Raw genomic sequence first — 16361 nt, forward strand, 5'->3', positions numbered from 1 at the left:
ATTGTAATAAATTAGTCACAATATTAATCTAAATTTATCTATAACGGTATATTATCGTTGATAAAATTTAATTATGAAAAGTATATTAAAAACTGACGATCATTATTTATCAATGTTTCTAAAACCTATGTTAAATATACTCTGCTTCAAGATTTATTCTTATTTGCTAATCTTAAACCTATGTTCCATGTAGTTATTCATTTCTAGTGCGAATCTTGAAAAAATATTTTTGGACGGCAAATATCATATAATGCCATCTAAATTAAAACTACAAAGAAAATCTGCATACAATTAGTTTTTTGCATACCTTTTGAATATAATTTTAGAGGTGACAAATCTAATGTGAAAAAAAAAGAAATTCACAATTTAATTTGATCAAATAAGAGAGAGCAAGAGTTGGTGTCTAAATAATTTTGTTAATGTCTAAATAATGGATTACTAACTAATACAACACTACATACAAAATATTGGTTGGAAATTTGGAATAGCAGTTGCAATCAATGATGTGTTGTAAATTGAAGCTCCAAAATCCAAGATTATCTTAATCTTATTTCCAAATCCATATCTATGAAAAGAAATTACTCAAAAGAAAAACATGTGGGTAAGCTGCTACTGCAAAATCAAATAATGGACATTGCTATAGCAGGTAGTATCCCAAGTGGCTTCTGCTTCAGAGGTTCGAAACTCGAGCAGTTGTTCGTGGCAAGGAACGAGCTGTCTGGGAAGTTTCCATTGGAGATACTCAACTGCTCCTCGATTCAACAGTTAGATCTTTCGGATAATCGCTTCAACAGAGAACTTCCATCCGATTTGGACAAACTACAGAACCTCATAGATCTTGTGTTGAATAACAACAGTTTCACCAGTTCTCTGCCTCAAGAAATCGGAAATATTAGTAGTACCTTACAAGGTCTTTTCTTGTTTGGCAACTTCTTCACAGGAAGAATTCCAGATGAGATTGCAAGACTTCAGAGATTGAACACCATTTACCTTTATGATAATCAGGTGAATGGACCTATACCAAAAGAGTTAAGAAACTGCACAAGCCTAAGGGAAATAGACTTCTTTGGAAACCAATTTTCTGGGAACATTCCAGAGAATATTGGTAAGCTTAAGGACTTAGTTGTTCTCCATTTAAGGCAGAATGAGTTTTCAGTTCCAATTCCTTCAAGCATGGGACACTGTAAGATGCTACAGTTGTTGGCATTAGCAGATAACACGTTTTCAGGTTCAATACCTTCCACATTCAGTTACCTTCAGAACTTAGTACCATTACCCTTTACAATAACTCATTTGAAGGACCTCTTCCTAATTCACTCTTTCTTCTCAAGAACCTAAAGATCATTAATTTCTCGCACAACAAGTTCAGTGGAAGTTTGTTTCCTCTCATTGGCTCAAATTCTCTCACTGTTTTGGACTTAACCAACAACAGCTTCTCGGGTCCAATCCCTTCTAGTCTAGCAGAGTCGTCAAACCTTGTTTGTATCCGGCTCGCGCAGAATTTCCTTACAGGATGCATTCCTTCTGAATTAGGCAAGCTTTCAGCTCTCAACTTCCTTGATCTGTCACTCAAAAATTTAACAGGGGATCTGCCACCACAACTCCCACTGTGTCATAATATCAAACACCTTCTGCTCAATAATAATAGATTCACTGGTCAAATATCTTCATGGTTGGGAAAACTGAAAGAACTTGGTGAATTAGACCTCTCATTCAATGACTTCCATGGCAAGGTACCTAATGAGATTGGTGAATGCTCAAATCTAGTTAAGCTTTCTCTCCATCACAACAATCTCTCAGGTGAAATCCTTCATGAAATTGGAAACCTCACTTCTCTCAATGTCTAGAACTTGCAAAGTAATAGCCTCTCTGGCCTCATTCCATCAGCAATTCAGCATTGCACAAAGCTTTATGAGCTAAGGCTCTCACAGAACTTCTTAACAGGCAAGTTTTATACTAAGATTCTTCTTCTATACATTTTTCATTTTCAATAACATATTATATACTCTTATGCTTAACATAAAATATTTAGTAATAACTCAAATCAGCTCCTACCAAAGTTTTAGTCAAACACTTTAGTCTTCAACAAATCAGTCTTTATATCAGATTGTTCGTCTATATAAAGGAATTGATATGACAATTTTAAAATTTTTTAAAAACTATCATATCTTTTTTGAGTCTTCCAATGTATCATTTCTAAGTCCAATAGAATTTATAAATATACGAAAAAATTCCGTCAAATAGAGATATTTTCTTTCGACTGTCTTTTTGTTGTTAATATAATATATAAGAACCACTGCTACAGAAAGTACTACATTCTTGATATTTGATTTGTCTAATTTTTTAGACAAAATTTAATGTGAGAATTAAATTGTTCGACTAAAAACTCTTAGAGAATGGATTTAGGATACTATTCTAAAATTATACTTTCTATTGTATCGTATCTAATATTTGTACATGTGTCGAGGTGACATATTAGATAATTTTACAAAGAAATCCTATCAAATATAAATCTTTTTTTGGACTATCTTTTAATTGTGAATATATAAGAACCACTATTACAAAGAATACTATATTCTTAATATCTTATTTATCTATTTGGATACTCACATCTAGATGTGTTTTTGATTTATATGTGATTTGAAGTTAGCTTAATTACTTTTGATATAAGGCATATTGGTGTAAAGCTGAATCCAGAAGAGAAAAAGTAGATGTAATGATATTTTCATATGTAAAATATTCAATTCATCATGATGAATAAGTTTCTGCTTCAAATCTTATATTCGAATTAATTAATGGTTTATTTGATAACCTAATCTCAATATAATTGACATTTACCCGTGTTAAATATGGTGTTACATAGCACTTGGATCTGAATTTTTGCAGAAATTGCACTGGCAGTTCTGTAAAATCAAACTCGTCTAAAACATAAATTATTATATAGCATTTCATGATAAATACATATTCTAACTAAAGCGAAACACGATTGGTATTCATGTCTGTATGGTTCAGTTCGATTCATAAGGAAGCTACTTAAAAAAATGGAAAAAACAAGGCACCACATAATGATAATAAAGTTATGGATTGAAGAGACCGTGCAGGATATTCTTCACCAAATGAAGAGGCTTAAGAGATTATGTGTGTGTTTGGATTTCAGTTTGCAAACGGGAGTTTACATAAAAGTGATTTTGCAAACTTGCTTTTGATGAAAAGTAAGTTTGTGTTAACGTGATTTATGTTTGGTAATCTTTATGTCAAAATGGATTATAGTAAAGTAAATGTTGTTTGGATTATGCTACTCAAAATCACTTTTAGATGAAAAATTACTAAAAGAGACATCAATTAAAATAATTTTTGATATTATTCTATTATTTTACTTTAGATATTTGAATAAATCTTATTAATTAATTTTATAATAAAATTAATATTTACTTACTAAATTAAAGTAACATATAAAAATTGACAAAATATATTTTAATACATAAAAATACTAATAAATATTAAATTAAAAATAATAAAAATTTTATAACACCAACAATATATATCATATGACAAAGAACAAAGTCAAATAAAAATAAAAAAGACACTTTACATATTAAACATAAAAAACAGTAAATAATAAAAAAAATTCATATGAACTAAAAAATAATAAGAAATAAAAATATAAAAGGGAGTACTATACATTTTATAATATTAAACAAAAAAATATTTTATAATCTATTTTAGTGTCATTAGTACTCTTTAATTTAGTATCATTTATATAAATAAAAAATAATAAAAGTATCATAAAAATTAATAGAAATAAAAATTTATATCAACAATAATTGTCATATAAATAAAAAAATAATAAAAATATAACAATAGAAAATTAAAAAAATAACATCAGAATACTAAAAAAATAATATGAAAAATATTTATCATATAAATAAAAAAAATATAAAAATCAAAATATGAAAGAAAGAATTAAAAAAAATAAAAAAAATTAAAATCTTTAACTTAGCAGTGATGAAAATAAATCTGAAAAAAAAAACTATAAGGAAGAACATACAGAGAACTAATGGTGAAATGAAGAAAAACATACAGAGAACTAATGGTGAAATGATGTGGTTATGTGCATCCTTTTTATAGATGAAATGAAGGGTACAGTTGGTAGATATGGAATAAATTCCTTACCTAATTCCTCCAACGGTAATTAATTTTCTTAACGTGAACGCAGAAGCTTGAATTTGTAGCGTCACGTGAACGTACGTTCAGAGGTGAAAGCACTTCTGGGTTAGGAATTTCAAAAAGTTGCCAAACATGATATTGGAACGTTCAAGACGCTCAAACGTGCTTTTCTATTCCTCAACGTGATCCCCAAACACACCCTATAGGCTTGGCTTAAATAACCGCATTTCAGATGAGCAAGTTGGAAGACCAAAGTGCGAGGGTGAAACTAAGCTTTCATGATAGATGTGATATGTCCTTCCGCCTACACCCCGAGACAAAGGACGGAGTTGGGTCATGCCATCACCGGAGCTGTCAATATTAGGAAAATCTATGCTGCCATCGTTTAAGTTACATAAAACAAACTTGCAACTAGGAGAAATCACCAGTAGAACATCATTTTTCAACATGTACACAGGCACTAATGAAAAATTTCTAGGAGGATCAAGGAGTAGTGGGTGGTGGGGGATTATGGCCAATTTAATCCAAGATTGAGGAACTCCATACTCCTTCATCATCCAGAGAGTCCAATGAGTTTTCTTAGTCTCATAACAAACAGCAAAGACAACCCCTCAAGGTAGCCAGTTGGGGAAACACACGGAGAGCATCATCTGAATCCCTACTGGGAAGGGAAATCTGACTATAAGTCTCTTTCACCAAGTCAAGGGAAAGAACTGCTACAAAACTAGTACGACTGCTGCAAAGAAGCCAATTAAGGGTGCCAGTGCCACTAACAAAAAGCCCTACCGGAGCCACCAGAATAGTCTTGTTATTGGGGTCATGTAGTCTATATGGGAAATCCTGAATTGTTCTCCAGGTAGATTTTGGGCAGAATGTGAAAATTCTGGTGAAAAATTCACCTGATTTCTTTTCCACAATGACGAAAAGCTTATACTTGTCGTTCACATGATCATAACCGAATCCACAGACGCTGAATATACCGCCAATTTCAATCGGCTGAGATGTGAATCCGGTGCAGGGGTTCCACAGAATGGCACGACGGCCCAATAATCCATCCGCACGCTGCTCATCGTGCAAGCACAGCAATCCATTACAAGAGTCAATCATGCGAAGGTGGCGTCGTCCCTCATAGCCAACTACTTTGGTGGGTTCGTGGGGACGGTTCTCGAACACAGATCGGACGGAGAAAACTCCGATTGTGGGGTATGAGTGCCAGGTGCTATGATAGGCAATACGCGGGTGGGTCAAGGCTGGATCCATCGCCATTGAACGTCGAAGGTGGTCCTTGGCAAATTGGGAACTGGAAATTAGGGTTCTCCATGAACTGCAGACACTGTTCCTTAATCGAACGAGAGACCTTGCCGGAATCCTCAGCAGGATTTCCGCTATGAGCTCGTCCAGAAGGATAGGCGGTGGTTTTGTGGTGGTACAGCGGAGCAGTTCCGGCCACCCCTCGGTGGTTGTGACAACCTTGCCCTTCCTCGCAACAGTATCATCATCATCCTCATCAGGAATGGGACCCCTCTTCATTCTCTACAACAGCAGGAATAAGAAATCAAAAACAATATAATTCTAACAAATCTACTCTCAAGATAAAACATACATTGAGATGAGATAGAGGAGGAGGAAGACGGCGGTCAGCAGGGGCACGGGGCTGCCGCAACTTCTTCGATGAAATTTTAGAACTCCGGAATCCGGATTATCTATCCAATGTTAGTTAACTAGTTAACCACTTATCTTCTCTCCTTCTCATGTATTCAACATATTTATCTTTTTTTCTTTTCAAAACAGAATTTTAAATAATTTATTTCTTAATTATTTAATTTCCATAATATCTTTCGTTATTACGTTCTGATTTTACTATGCTCAAGTGACCATCAAAGATTTTATCTTTGAATTAAATATAGACAATATTAACTTGATCAAATTGTTTTAGTCTATAAAAAAATATTTTCTCAATAAAGAAAGATTTGTTTTTCATTTATTTAGTGTATTTGTTAAATTTTAATAATAAAAATAAAATATTAACAAAATAATTAAAAAAATCTTTTTTTCTGGTTGATTGTAGATGAATTACATGCTGTTCTACTAGTGGCGGATTTCTTCAACAATTTCAACATTCTTACTTATCATAATTTTTTCTACTAGTAGATGATAGATGAAGTACATGCTGTACTACTAGTAGAAGAATTCTTCAACAGTCTCAACATAAAGAATACACAGAAATGCAGGGAATGTATTTTTTTTAAATGAAGTAAAGTATAATTTCTCATTATTAATTTTATAAATGAGATTAAAAAAATATATAAAAAAAGAATAATAAAAAATTTAAAAATTATACTTTATTTTTTTAATTTATTTTTTTTTTACAATTAAAAGCATCTATTTTTTAAAAAAGCAATTATTTGTGTAGTTATTATCTCTTTCAAATCAGAGGAGATAATAATTTTATTATTATTTATCAATCTTTTAAAATAGTTAACAAATCAAATCTAAATCTCTTTTTTGTTTTTTTTTTACTAAAGATAAAAAACTCAAATCCATAACCTTTTAATTGAGTATGTAGAGACTATACCATTTGAACTATTACTCATTGACATAGTAATAAAAATTTTAATATTAAGGTAAACATTTATAGTAATAATATAAATTTGAATATTATTAACAATCTTTCAAATCAGAGGAGATAATAATTTTATTATTATTTATCAATCTTTTAAAATAGTTAACAAATCAAATCTAAATCTCTTTTTTGTTTTTTTTTTACTAAGAATAAAAACTCAAATCCATAACCTTTTAATTGAGTATGTAGAGACTATACCATTTGAACTATTACTCATTGACATAGTAATAAAAATTTTAATATTAAGGTAAACATTTATAGTAATAATATAAATTTGAATATTATTAACAAATAAATCTATAATATACTTAAACTTTATTATTATATAAAAATATTAGTAATAATGTTAGAGATTATTATTTGATTATAGTGATAATGTTAGAGTTTAGTGTAGTAATAAATTTTAAATATTTTGATTTAATTAAAATAATAGTGATAATGTTAGAGATTAATTATTTATTATGGTGATAATATTAGAGATTAGTGTAGTAATAATTTTTAGATATTTAAATTTAATTAAAATAATAGTGATAATTATAAATATTAGTAGTAATAAATTATAGTAATAATGTTAGAGATTAGTGTAGTAATTTTTATTAAGATTATGGATGTATGATAATAAATTAATTATTGTTATTAATAGATTTTAATAATAATTTTTATTAAAATATGTAGGTATGATAATAAAATAATTAATATTAATTGTTATTAATAAATTTATTGCAGTAATGATTTTTATTAAGATTATACGTGTGATATAACAAATTAATTATTATAAGTTGTTATTAATATAGTAATAATTTTTATCAAGATTATATTATGCGTGTGTGATACTAAAGACATTAATTATTAGTATTAATTGTTAATAATAAATTTGTTGTAGTAATAATTTTTATTAAGATTTAGGTACGATAATAAAATTATTATTATTATTATTATTATTATTATTATTATTATTATTATTATTATTATTATTATTATTATTATTACTTTTGCTATATAAATATAAATAGAAAATTAAGAATAAGAGTTGTTATGATAAAATAATTTTGAGTAGTTAATAATATAGTTAACATGATTATGTTTTATTGGTTATGGTTATGTGATAATGAAAATTTGATTCTGTTAAATTTAATTTATTAACTAAATAAGATTATATTTGTTTAAGATGGTCAGTGGCTACGTTTTGTAGGATTTACCAATATTGTAATGTAACCACTACATGCTGCTGAATCGGCAAAATCAAATTGTGGAGGGATATTTACGTGAGATTGGCTTTTATCATGTTTTTCATATTAGAATTGTCCAATATCAGTCGACATTGGTAAATGCTCTGATCGAGAGATGACGTCCTGAGACTCACATGACCTCGAACCAAATGGGCAAAGCTTTATACGAAACTTCCCAATCTCCAAAAATTGATTCCACTGCCTTCTATTTTGCCAACCATGCTTTGCGATAACTTATAGTGTAGTTAAACTTCGACTGTACTTTCGCAATCACTGATTTTACCTTTATAGATGGGTCAACTTCTCCCAACAGCTTTATTGTTTCCGCAATTGTGTTGGAATCCAATTTCGAATGATCTTGAGAAATGGCGGCTCTAGTACAGGTGTGACTACCATTGTACCTCCTTATCTCCCATCAGTAATTCTTGGACATTTTGCTCACCCTGATCAGCCAATTACAACCTGCGCCATACTGGGTACATTTAGCATAGAATGTCGTCGATTCTGACTTAAACACTCGATAATCTACACCTCTACGGCTGGTATAATCTTTCATCGCTTTAATTACTGCCTCCCTAAATTGAATTTCATTCATGAAAATAGAGAAGAAGAAGAAGAGAAGAGAGATGCGAGCTTCAGAGATTTGGAGAATGTGAGAAGACGATGATGTGGGTTTGCTCAATTCTCGGTTGGGTATACATTAAACTGAAATCGGAACGTCCGATCACTTTTTTATGATTCAAATTTTTTTGAAGCCTAAAATCAGACAATCCGATTAGTGGAATAGCCCGCAAAAAAAAATGGGCCTCCTAGAAATCGGTAAGTCTGATTTCATTGTGCATCAAATTTTTGTCTTGTAGCGCTAAAATTGGTGGGTCCGATTTCTTTGGACAAAAAAAATTCACCATCTTTGCATAATATTGGTGGATCCGATTTCTTTGTACACAAACCTTCAACAACCACAAATCAAACGATCCGATTTGTGTCCTCTCTCACCTGCATAAAATTGGACCATCCAATTTCGTCTCGTCTACTAACTGTCGTTACGACAGTATAAAACTTCTCTAAATTCCATAACCCAACGTTACACCAAAGTTTTGTCAATATGTAAAATAATTAGCCTGATCATGGATGTTGCAAATTCGCAAGATGTAACTCCCGATTCTCTCTGTAAATTTGCACTAGTCTTTGTACAGATACACTTAGAAAAATATCAATAATCATTATATATGAATTATATCATTTTGATTTAAATGTTATTAAACACTTACTGTTTTATTGTGTGGATATTTTAAATTCAATTCCTACATTTTTTTTACTACGATAGAAAATTTGAACTCGTAATCTCTTAATTGAGTATGAGAAGATTATGTTATTTGAGCTAAAACTCAAACTCGCAACCTCTTAACTGAATATAGAGAGACTATGCTATTTGAACTATAACTCATCGACAATTAAATTTCTACACTTATATTCCTAAGAATTTGACGCAGAAATCCCAAATTTTTTGGATAACCAAAGTTCGATGACTTTTATATTTAACATTTATTAATACCACTGTGTATAATTTACATAACTATGAAGTATATATTATATGGAGAAAAATTTAAAATGAAAAATTGGTAAAATAAATAAATAAATACGATCCTAAAAGATGGGAAAACATCCACATGAGGCCTTAGCTAAGCCGCTCATCAGTGCTCCCCGACGCCTAAGTGGCCGGACCAATTCCCAGCAACTCTCTCCTCCGTCGCTGCAGCCTTCCTCCGACGGAAACTTCGGCAATGGCGCGGGCTCATTCCGATCTTGCCTCATCTTAATGTCACTCAGATCCATTTGCAACGGAAACTTCACCGTTCCAAACATCCCGTTGTAACGCTTATTGGAGCTGCAGCTCTTCCGGCACCGCCTTTCCATGTAGGACGGTGATCTAAGCAGGGCGGTAAAGCCGTTGGTCCGTCCGGAGTTTTGCTTGGCCAAAGTCTCTGGTTTACTCAGCTCCGAATCCGGTCTGGTTTGACGAGTTATGACTTTGCCGCAAAAAACGACGTCGTTGGGAACGGTTGGGGAAACAGCTTTGGGGAACTCGAAGTTGGAGTGAGATGCAGGTCTAGTTTCAAGTAAATTCTGGTAACGTTCCATAATTTGTTAGTGGCTAATGGATTCACAGTGAAAATTCAAAATTGTTTGAAGCAAGTTGTGGATGTTAGTTAATTGGGAGTGGAACACTCAGAGAAGTATTTATAATTGGTGGTGTGGTTCAACGATTATGATACGTCATTTTTTTTCTTTTTTTTTTTAATTATTTTGTGATATAATAATAAATTAATACACGGAGAGTAAGAATTACTCTTCCCTTTGTAAGAACTAGACATTTTTTCTAGATAGAGATTATAGAGGAAGTTGACTGGGTAATCTTTTGTTGCCACGGTATTAGCACGGCTAGGGTTAGCTCAGTTATAAATAAACTAATTCTAGAAAGTAAGAAACAAAAGGGGATCCAGAAGAATTGTACTGTATTTCAAAATGGTTCTAGAATCCGTCCAATTATTTATTTAAACCAGCATTATTTCTTACTATCGTTTATTGACTCCAAGAAATATTGTCTTTAAGACTCCTTATATATGGAATATATTTATCATTCTTTAATTAATTTATACTTATATATGCTTTTTGTGATTTTAAGATATTGATAAGTTCAGGTGAATTTGACATTCGTAAACTCATCAAAATTAAGATATATATCTTCATGTTAATTACGTGTATAAAGATAATTATAATTGTGTTTCAACTTCCAAACCTCTATTGTCAATCATCTTTTGCTTTCTCATACTTATACTAAATATTGATTGATGTTATTTAGTTTGTACAATGGCATAAATGAACATAATATTGTTTATAAATATTAAAAAAATTAGTGTATATTTTTATAAATAAATTAAAAAATGTTATACATAGTACTACCTAATCTCAGGCAACGTAAGTGCAACACAGCAACATGCTGTATATAAAGGAATCTAAATCTAAATTGGTTTTTAAAATAAAAAATGGGAAAAGATTAAGAGTAACCATTTTTTTAATAAACAAAAAAACTCTTTTTCTTTAAACTTCTATTTATTTCTTAAAAAAAAAGTAAAATAAAATAAGATAAAAAAAATTCATTGTTGCTTAGAAAAGAAAAGTTGAGAAGGTGGTGAAGCCCATGCAGCATCGTGATCAGCATCTTCATCCATAACGTCTTCAACTTGTTTCTACACTCCCATAGAATACTGGTAGTAGACGCTTACGGAAGCGCATTTGCAAAAGCTACATGGCTTTTACAGCATAGGTAATTAGGTACTAATTTGCCCCAAAAGACTTGCCAATTAACACATGTAACACATTGACATGATAAAACCATGCAACATTCCATCTATCACCTTCCATTAAAAGATTCATTACTTATGAACGGCAAATATCAATACATAGTCACACAAAATGCTGACTATCGCCTTCCATTCAAGATATATTACTTACAGGTAATTTAAATGTTCTCGTTTTACAAAATTACATGAAAGGTGATACCATCAAAAGCATGGCCAATACTACTATTGCAATTCAAACCGATAAAAAACTCCGACCATAAGCGATTTATGAATCTATGTTAGCGGTACATTATATGGCCAATACCAACCAGGCACAAAACCAACCACCATATGGCTTAGCAGTACAAAGACTTCTAGATTTGTAAACTCAAATAGACAATGAACAATGCCTCGTTAATTTGGAGTCCAGCTACTAAGACTGACTCCAATATCAACATCTATGGTCATCGAACAAATTGTTGAACAATTCAAATGATAAGCATACTGCCTCTAGGCTTGATCTACTGTCCCATGTTAGGGGGAGGTGGAGGCATCCGGACACCCTGATTCTGCATTTGTTGGGATGGGAAACCTTGGGGTGGAGGTGGCATTGACGGCGGTCTAGAACCCATGTTGAAACCTCCTGATGTGCCACTGCCAACTGGGGGAGGGGGCGGGATAGATGGCATTCCACCAGGAGGTGCAGGTCTGGGACCATTTGCCATAGGAGGAGGGGGTGGCAATGATCCTGGCATTGGAGGTGGAGGGGCTCTAGGAGGATTTCCAATAGGTGCACCAGGAGGTAGCCCCTGTGGAGGAGGAGGAGGTGGTGGTGGAGCTTGAGGTGGCGGGGGCATGGGCCTTGGTGGAACACCAGGTGCTGCTGTACCATTGGCTGTAGATGGGGGCTGTGGTTTGTTTGCCTCTGGTGGCTTGGATTTAAAATACAATTGTAGCTGCATAAAAATATCAATTTCATCATCAATGACAGGTGACAAATCGAATATCAGTACATATTGTTAAAGCTCACGGGATCAGTACATATTGTTTCCTTGGCTTAACATACTATAGGTTCAGCTTCTAATTTTTCGTCCAAAAAAAGGGGTTCAGAAAGATATAATTAATTCAATGCTCCCAGATCACTTTCCCAATTCCCCAAGGAAGAGTATCAAATTATTCCCCAATTCCACGCAAAATATGTACTTTCATAAAAAAAATGGGGAAACAGGAGGAAAGTATACCGTGAACATCTTTGAATCTGGGTCCCAGTGTGAGAAAAATTTTGGTGTAGACTTATCAATCTCCGTGCTAGGGACCTGTAAATACAGATTAATCAACAAAAAATAGAATTTTCTCAATTCAGCACAAATGGATTAAGGCCCAATAAAAGTCACTATAATTTTTTTCCTTAGAAAAAATATAAAAAAGACAAAAAGGGTAAACAAGAGCAGTCATTTACCTTGAAAGCAATGATTTCATATGGTTCAGCCGCAAATAAAAGATATTGATATCTTTTATCAAATGGTTGCACCCTCTGTGAAAAAATGTGATCAGAGAGAGAGAAAGTCATTTTAGACCATGCTTTCATTGAGGACAAAAGAATGCAAAACTTGGACTTCCTAACACAGAAAGATAGAGTGAACAAGCCAATAAAATGACACAGTCCCACCTGCTCATAAGAAGACATAAATCGGTGCCTTGGCTTTGTTAGGTCTTCAATCTCAGGATATTCAATCTGTATAAATCGGAAAAATAATCAATTAAGAAAGTTACGAGGGAGAAGGGAGACTGAAGAAGTGAAGATAACCTAAAAAAGACCTGGAAAAGCAGAGATCGTTGTTTTGTTTCTGGATCATATTGCTTTGTCACTCGATATCCAGGTCGACCAATCTTGACTGCCAAAATATAAAATATTTCCGAATTATATTCTTATGTTAAATAGGGTTTCTTCTTTTATAAAATAAAAAGATTAAAAAAAAATCAACCACAAAGTAATATTGACAGCATCTTGCATCTCGCTTTGTATAAAACCACTCTCATGGTACGCAAGACACAAATCAGTTCAAATGGAATAATATCATCTCATTCATCATTATAATCACACAATTATGGAGAGCCACATTTGTGTTGTTTTCTAATATGTCCCATAATTCGATAACATATCATGTAGAAAATAATAAGTTGAAGTCCCACAAATAGGCATGGATACTAATCTCATATTCTGATCAAGCGCAAAATAGCTATAAAGAAAACCCCAAGTTGTGAAGTTATCCTGGTTCACTAGGTACGCCGAATTAGCATTCATAATCCATATAACCCACATCAAAATATGTAAATAAAATGTTTGGACCTATAAAATCAATTTGGAAACTACGGGCGGAGAATGATTTTTGAGCAGTCCACTCTTTATCTCTTACAAGAGAAGACCAGTAAGTTCTACCCAAGTAGATGTCAATGAAAAATTGAAATTTTAGAAGATATCTGAGGGAAAATTGACTGGTCTCTGAGACCAGAAATGTTAAAGAATCTTCTCCAGATTAAGATATCCCTAAGCTTCAGTCATCAAAACAGATAAATACTATTGTTAGTCCCTGTAAATATTGTTACCCCAAACATCTATTTGTATAACATCCCATCACACGAAATGATACTTTCATATGCTACATACAACCACAACCGCCAATGCAGAATGGAATGTACCCTTACGTTGAACCATGAAATTCAAGATAAATAAATCACAATTGTCACTGACACTTACAAATTAGTATTAGTATCATTTTCATGCCAGATATTTCATTTTAGCTATTATGTTCTTCTTTTCAAGAGAAAGGGTAGTCCCTAACATTGTGTCCTCGTATGCTCTCAACTCAATGAGTACTTATGTTGCTAACACAGACACTAATCTGATTGATAGATTGATACTTGTGACTAAACTAATGATATACTATTTTTATTGAGAATTAGAATTACAAAAAAATAAAATAAAAAAATAAATAAAAACCTGTTTTGCGAACGGAAACTTTGCGCTTGTGAGGTTGAGGTTGAGCTGGAGCATCTTTAGCTTCACGAGCAGCACGCTTCGCCAAATTGGTTTGATGTCGTTTCCCCTGCGTATGGGCCAAGTAGTTCCCTTCATTATTGTGCAAAGTCAAGCAAAGCTTGCATTCGTAGCTGAAACAAAAATAAGCAATTCAATTTATTGAGAATCGTTCGCAACAGAGGAATATTTTCAGAGCTAGGGTTTTAGGGAAACTAGGGTTTTTGTTTACCTTCCGAGGTGATTGCGCATGAAATAAGGATCCTTGGCGAGATCAATGGTCTCAAGGGCAAGCCGCCGGAGACGCTCGCGGCGGTCGATGGCTTCGTTCTGAGCGGAGGCGGCGCCGCCGCTCCCTGGCTTGGAACCCCATTCTCGATCCATCTATGATGCTACTCAGCAGAGAGCGGGAATAAGGTAGTGAGGGAGGACGGTAATGGCGAAAGCAGCAAGGCGGTGAGGGCAGCCACGAAGGCAGCAATGGAAGAGAAGAGAGGGAAAGTGAGTGACTGCAGTGATGGCAGAGAAGAGATGAAGTGAGATTTGAGATTGGGAGTGAGGCAAAGCTGAGACGAGAAATTGAGCTGAGAAAGAATCAGACAAAATGAGATTAGGTTTTTTTGTGGAAATATATCTGGGGCAACTTAGTAATTTCATTATACCTTTTTTTGTTTTTTAAAGCAAGGAAAATTGTGGAGAACTATGGAGAGAAATTAACTTAAAGAGTAAATGGTTAAATTAATTTTTGAAAAAAAAAATAATTTGTTTTTAAAAGATTTTTTTAATTTAATTTATTTTTTAAAAATTTATAGGTAGTCATGTTAGTTTTTTTTTTTATCATTTTGGTTGTTAAGAATGTTAAAATTTGCTGATGTAGCATGCTAATTGATATCGCAACATATACATATTAGTCTTAATTAGTGAATAATATGATAAATTTATAAAATTAAATCAAATTAATCTCAAATTGAATGATTCTAATGTCTCAAGGTTTTTTTAATTAAATTTTTATTTGATATAATTTCATGAACTTATCGTATTAATAGTCAATTGAGATTTCTAAATGTGTGTTGTGGTGTCATTTAACATGTTACATTAGCAAATTTTAAATTTTAATACCGTAAACAAAAAAGTGGAGGAAGAACCAACATGATTAACTTAAAATCGTTGAAGGATAATTTTGACTAAAATTTTTTTTCGAAAACTAATTTAGAGAATAAGTAATCTTTCAAGAACAAATTTGACCATTTACTCAATAACTTAATAAGACTTAATCAACTTGGTAATTTTTATTACGTGGACAACTATAATTTTATTATTTTATTTTCTACTAACAATCTCTAATAATTGTAGGAAGGGCCTGCTATATATACAAGTAAAAAGGCCGTACAAGTTTTACAAGTTATCAGTCCAAACTTTATTAACACGCGCATTAACTCATTTTGAATGGAGCGTAACTACACGCGCCCCACTCAAACGGTTCATCTTCGTCTTCTTCTTCTTCTTCTTCTCTTCTTCTTTTTCTTCTTCGTCTTCGTCTTCTTCTTCCTCCTCCTCCTCCTCCTCCTCCTCCTCCTCCTCTTCTTCTTCTTCTTCTTCTTCTTCGTTTTTTTTTTCGATTTTCATGGTTTTTGAAATTCTTCTTCTTCTTCTTGCTGCACGTTCTTCTTCCTCTTACTCTTCTTCTTCTTCTCCTTTTCTTTCGTTTCTGCACGTTCTTCTTCCTCGTTTTTCTCTTCTTCTTCTTCTTCTTCATTTACGTCTTTTCTCTCTGTTTTCTCGTTTTTTTTTTCGATTTTTCATGGTAAAATCGTTTTTGAAGAAGAAGAAGCAGCAGAAGATGAGGAGGAGAAAGAGAAAGAGTTCTGAATTATGCATAAGATGTACTTCAACGAATTTTGGGTGTATTTTCTTAAATCCTTTGGGTGTATTTTCTGTAACCCTTTGGGTGTATTCCTATA

The 16361-nt window shown here is 32.6% G+C and overlaps 2 protein-coding genes and 1 pseudogene across 2 annotated transcripts; 1 reads left to right on the forward strand and 2 right to left on the reverse strand.

Moving 5' to 3' along the window:
* The first annotated feature begins 627 nt into the window (after nucleotides 1-627).
* LOC130957745 (LRR receptor-like serine/threonine-protein kinase GSO1) lies at nucleotides 628-1994 on the forward strand (annotated as a pseudogene).
* Nucleotides 1995-4029: 2035 nt separating this feature from the next.
* Nucleotides 4030-5899, reverse strand: LOC130954413 (F-box/kelch-repeat protein At3g44120-like). The gene is made up of 2 exons (XM_057881151.1): nucleotides 5771-5899; nucleotides 4030-5700 (listed from the first exon to the last, which is right to left on the reverse strand). Exon 2 carries the CDS (start codon nucleotides 5695-5697, stop codon nucleotides 4753-4755), a length of 945 nt encoding a protein of 314 aa, XP_057737134.1. The 5' UTR covers nucleotides 5698-5700; nucleotides 5771-5899; the 3' UTR covers nucleotides 4030-4752.
* A 5575-nt stretch (nucleotides 5900-11474) lies between these two features.
* Nucleotides 11475-14984, reverse strand: LOC130954041 (uncharacterized). The gene is made up of 7 exons (XM_057880782.1): nucleotides 14633-14984; nucleotides 14365-14534; nucleotides 13182-13258; nucleotides 13033-13098; nucleotides 12823-12897; nucleotides 12605-12679; nucleotides 11475-12319 (listed from the first exon to the last, which is right to left on the reverse strand). The coding sequence occupies exons 1-7, from the start codon at nucleotides 14782-14784 to the stop codon at nucleotides 11885-11887; spliced, it is 1050 nt and encodes a 349-aa protein (XP_057736765.1). The 5' UTR covers nucleotides 14785-14984; the 3' UTR covers nucleotides 11475-11884.
* Nucleotides 14985-16361: the final 1377 nt, after the last annotated feature.

The sequence above is a fragment of the Arachis stenosperma genome, chromosome 10 (genome assembly GCF_014773155.1).
Source record: "Arachis stenosperma cultivar V10309 chromosome 10, arast.V10309.gnm1.PFL2, whole genome shotgun sequence".
Lineage (NCBI taxonomy): Eukaryota > Viridiplantae > Streptophyta > Magnoliopsida > Fabales > Fabaceae > Arachis > Arachis stenosperma.

Coding starts and splice junctions, on each gene's coding strand:
- LOC130954041 (XM_057880782.1), bottom strand. CDS start 14,784: ATGGATCGAGAATGGGGTTCCAAGCCAGGGAGCGGCGGCGCCGCCTCC. Junction 13,259..14,364: donor AGTTTCCGTTCGCAAAACAG/GTTTTTATTTAT, acceptor ATATTTTGGCAG/TCAAGATTGGTCGACCTGGA. Junction 12,320..12,604: donor CAGATTCAAAGATGTTCACG/GTATACTTTCCT, acceptor ATTTTTATGCAG/CTACAATTGTATTTTAAATC.
- LOC130954413 (XM_057881151.1), bottom strand. CDS start 5,697: ATGAAGAGGGGTCCCATTCCTGATGAGGATGATGATGATACTGTTGCG.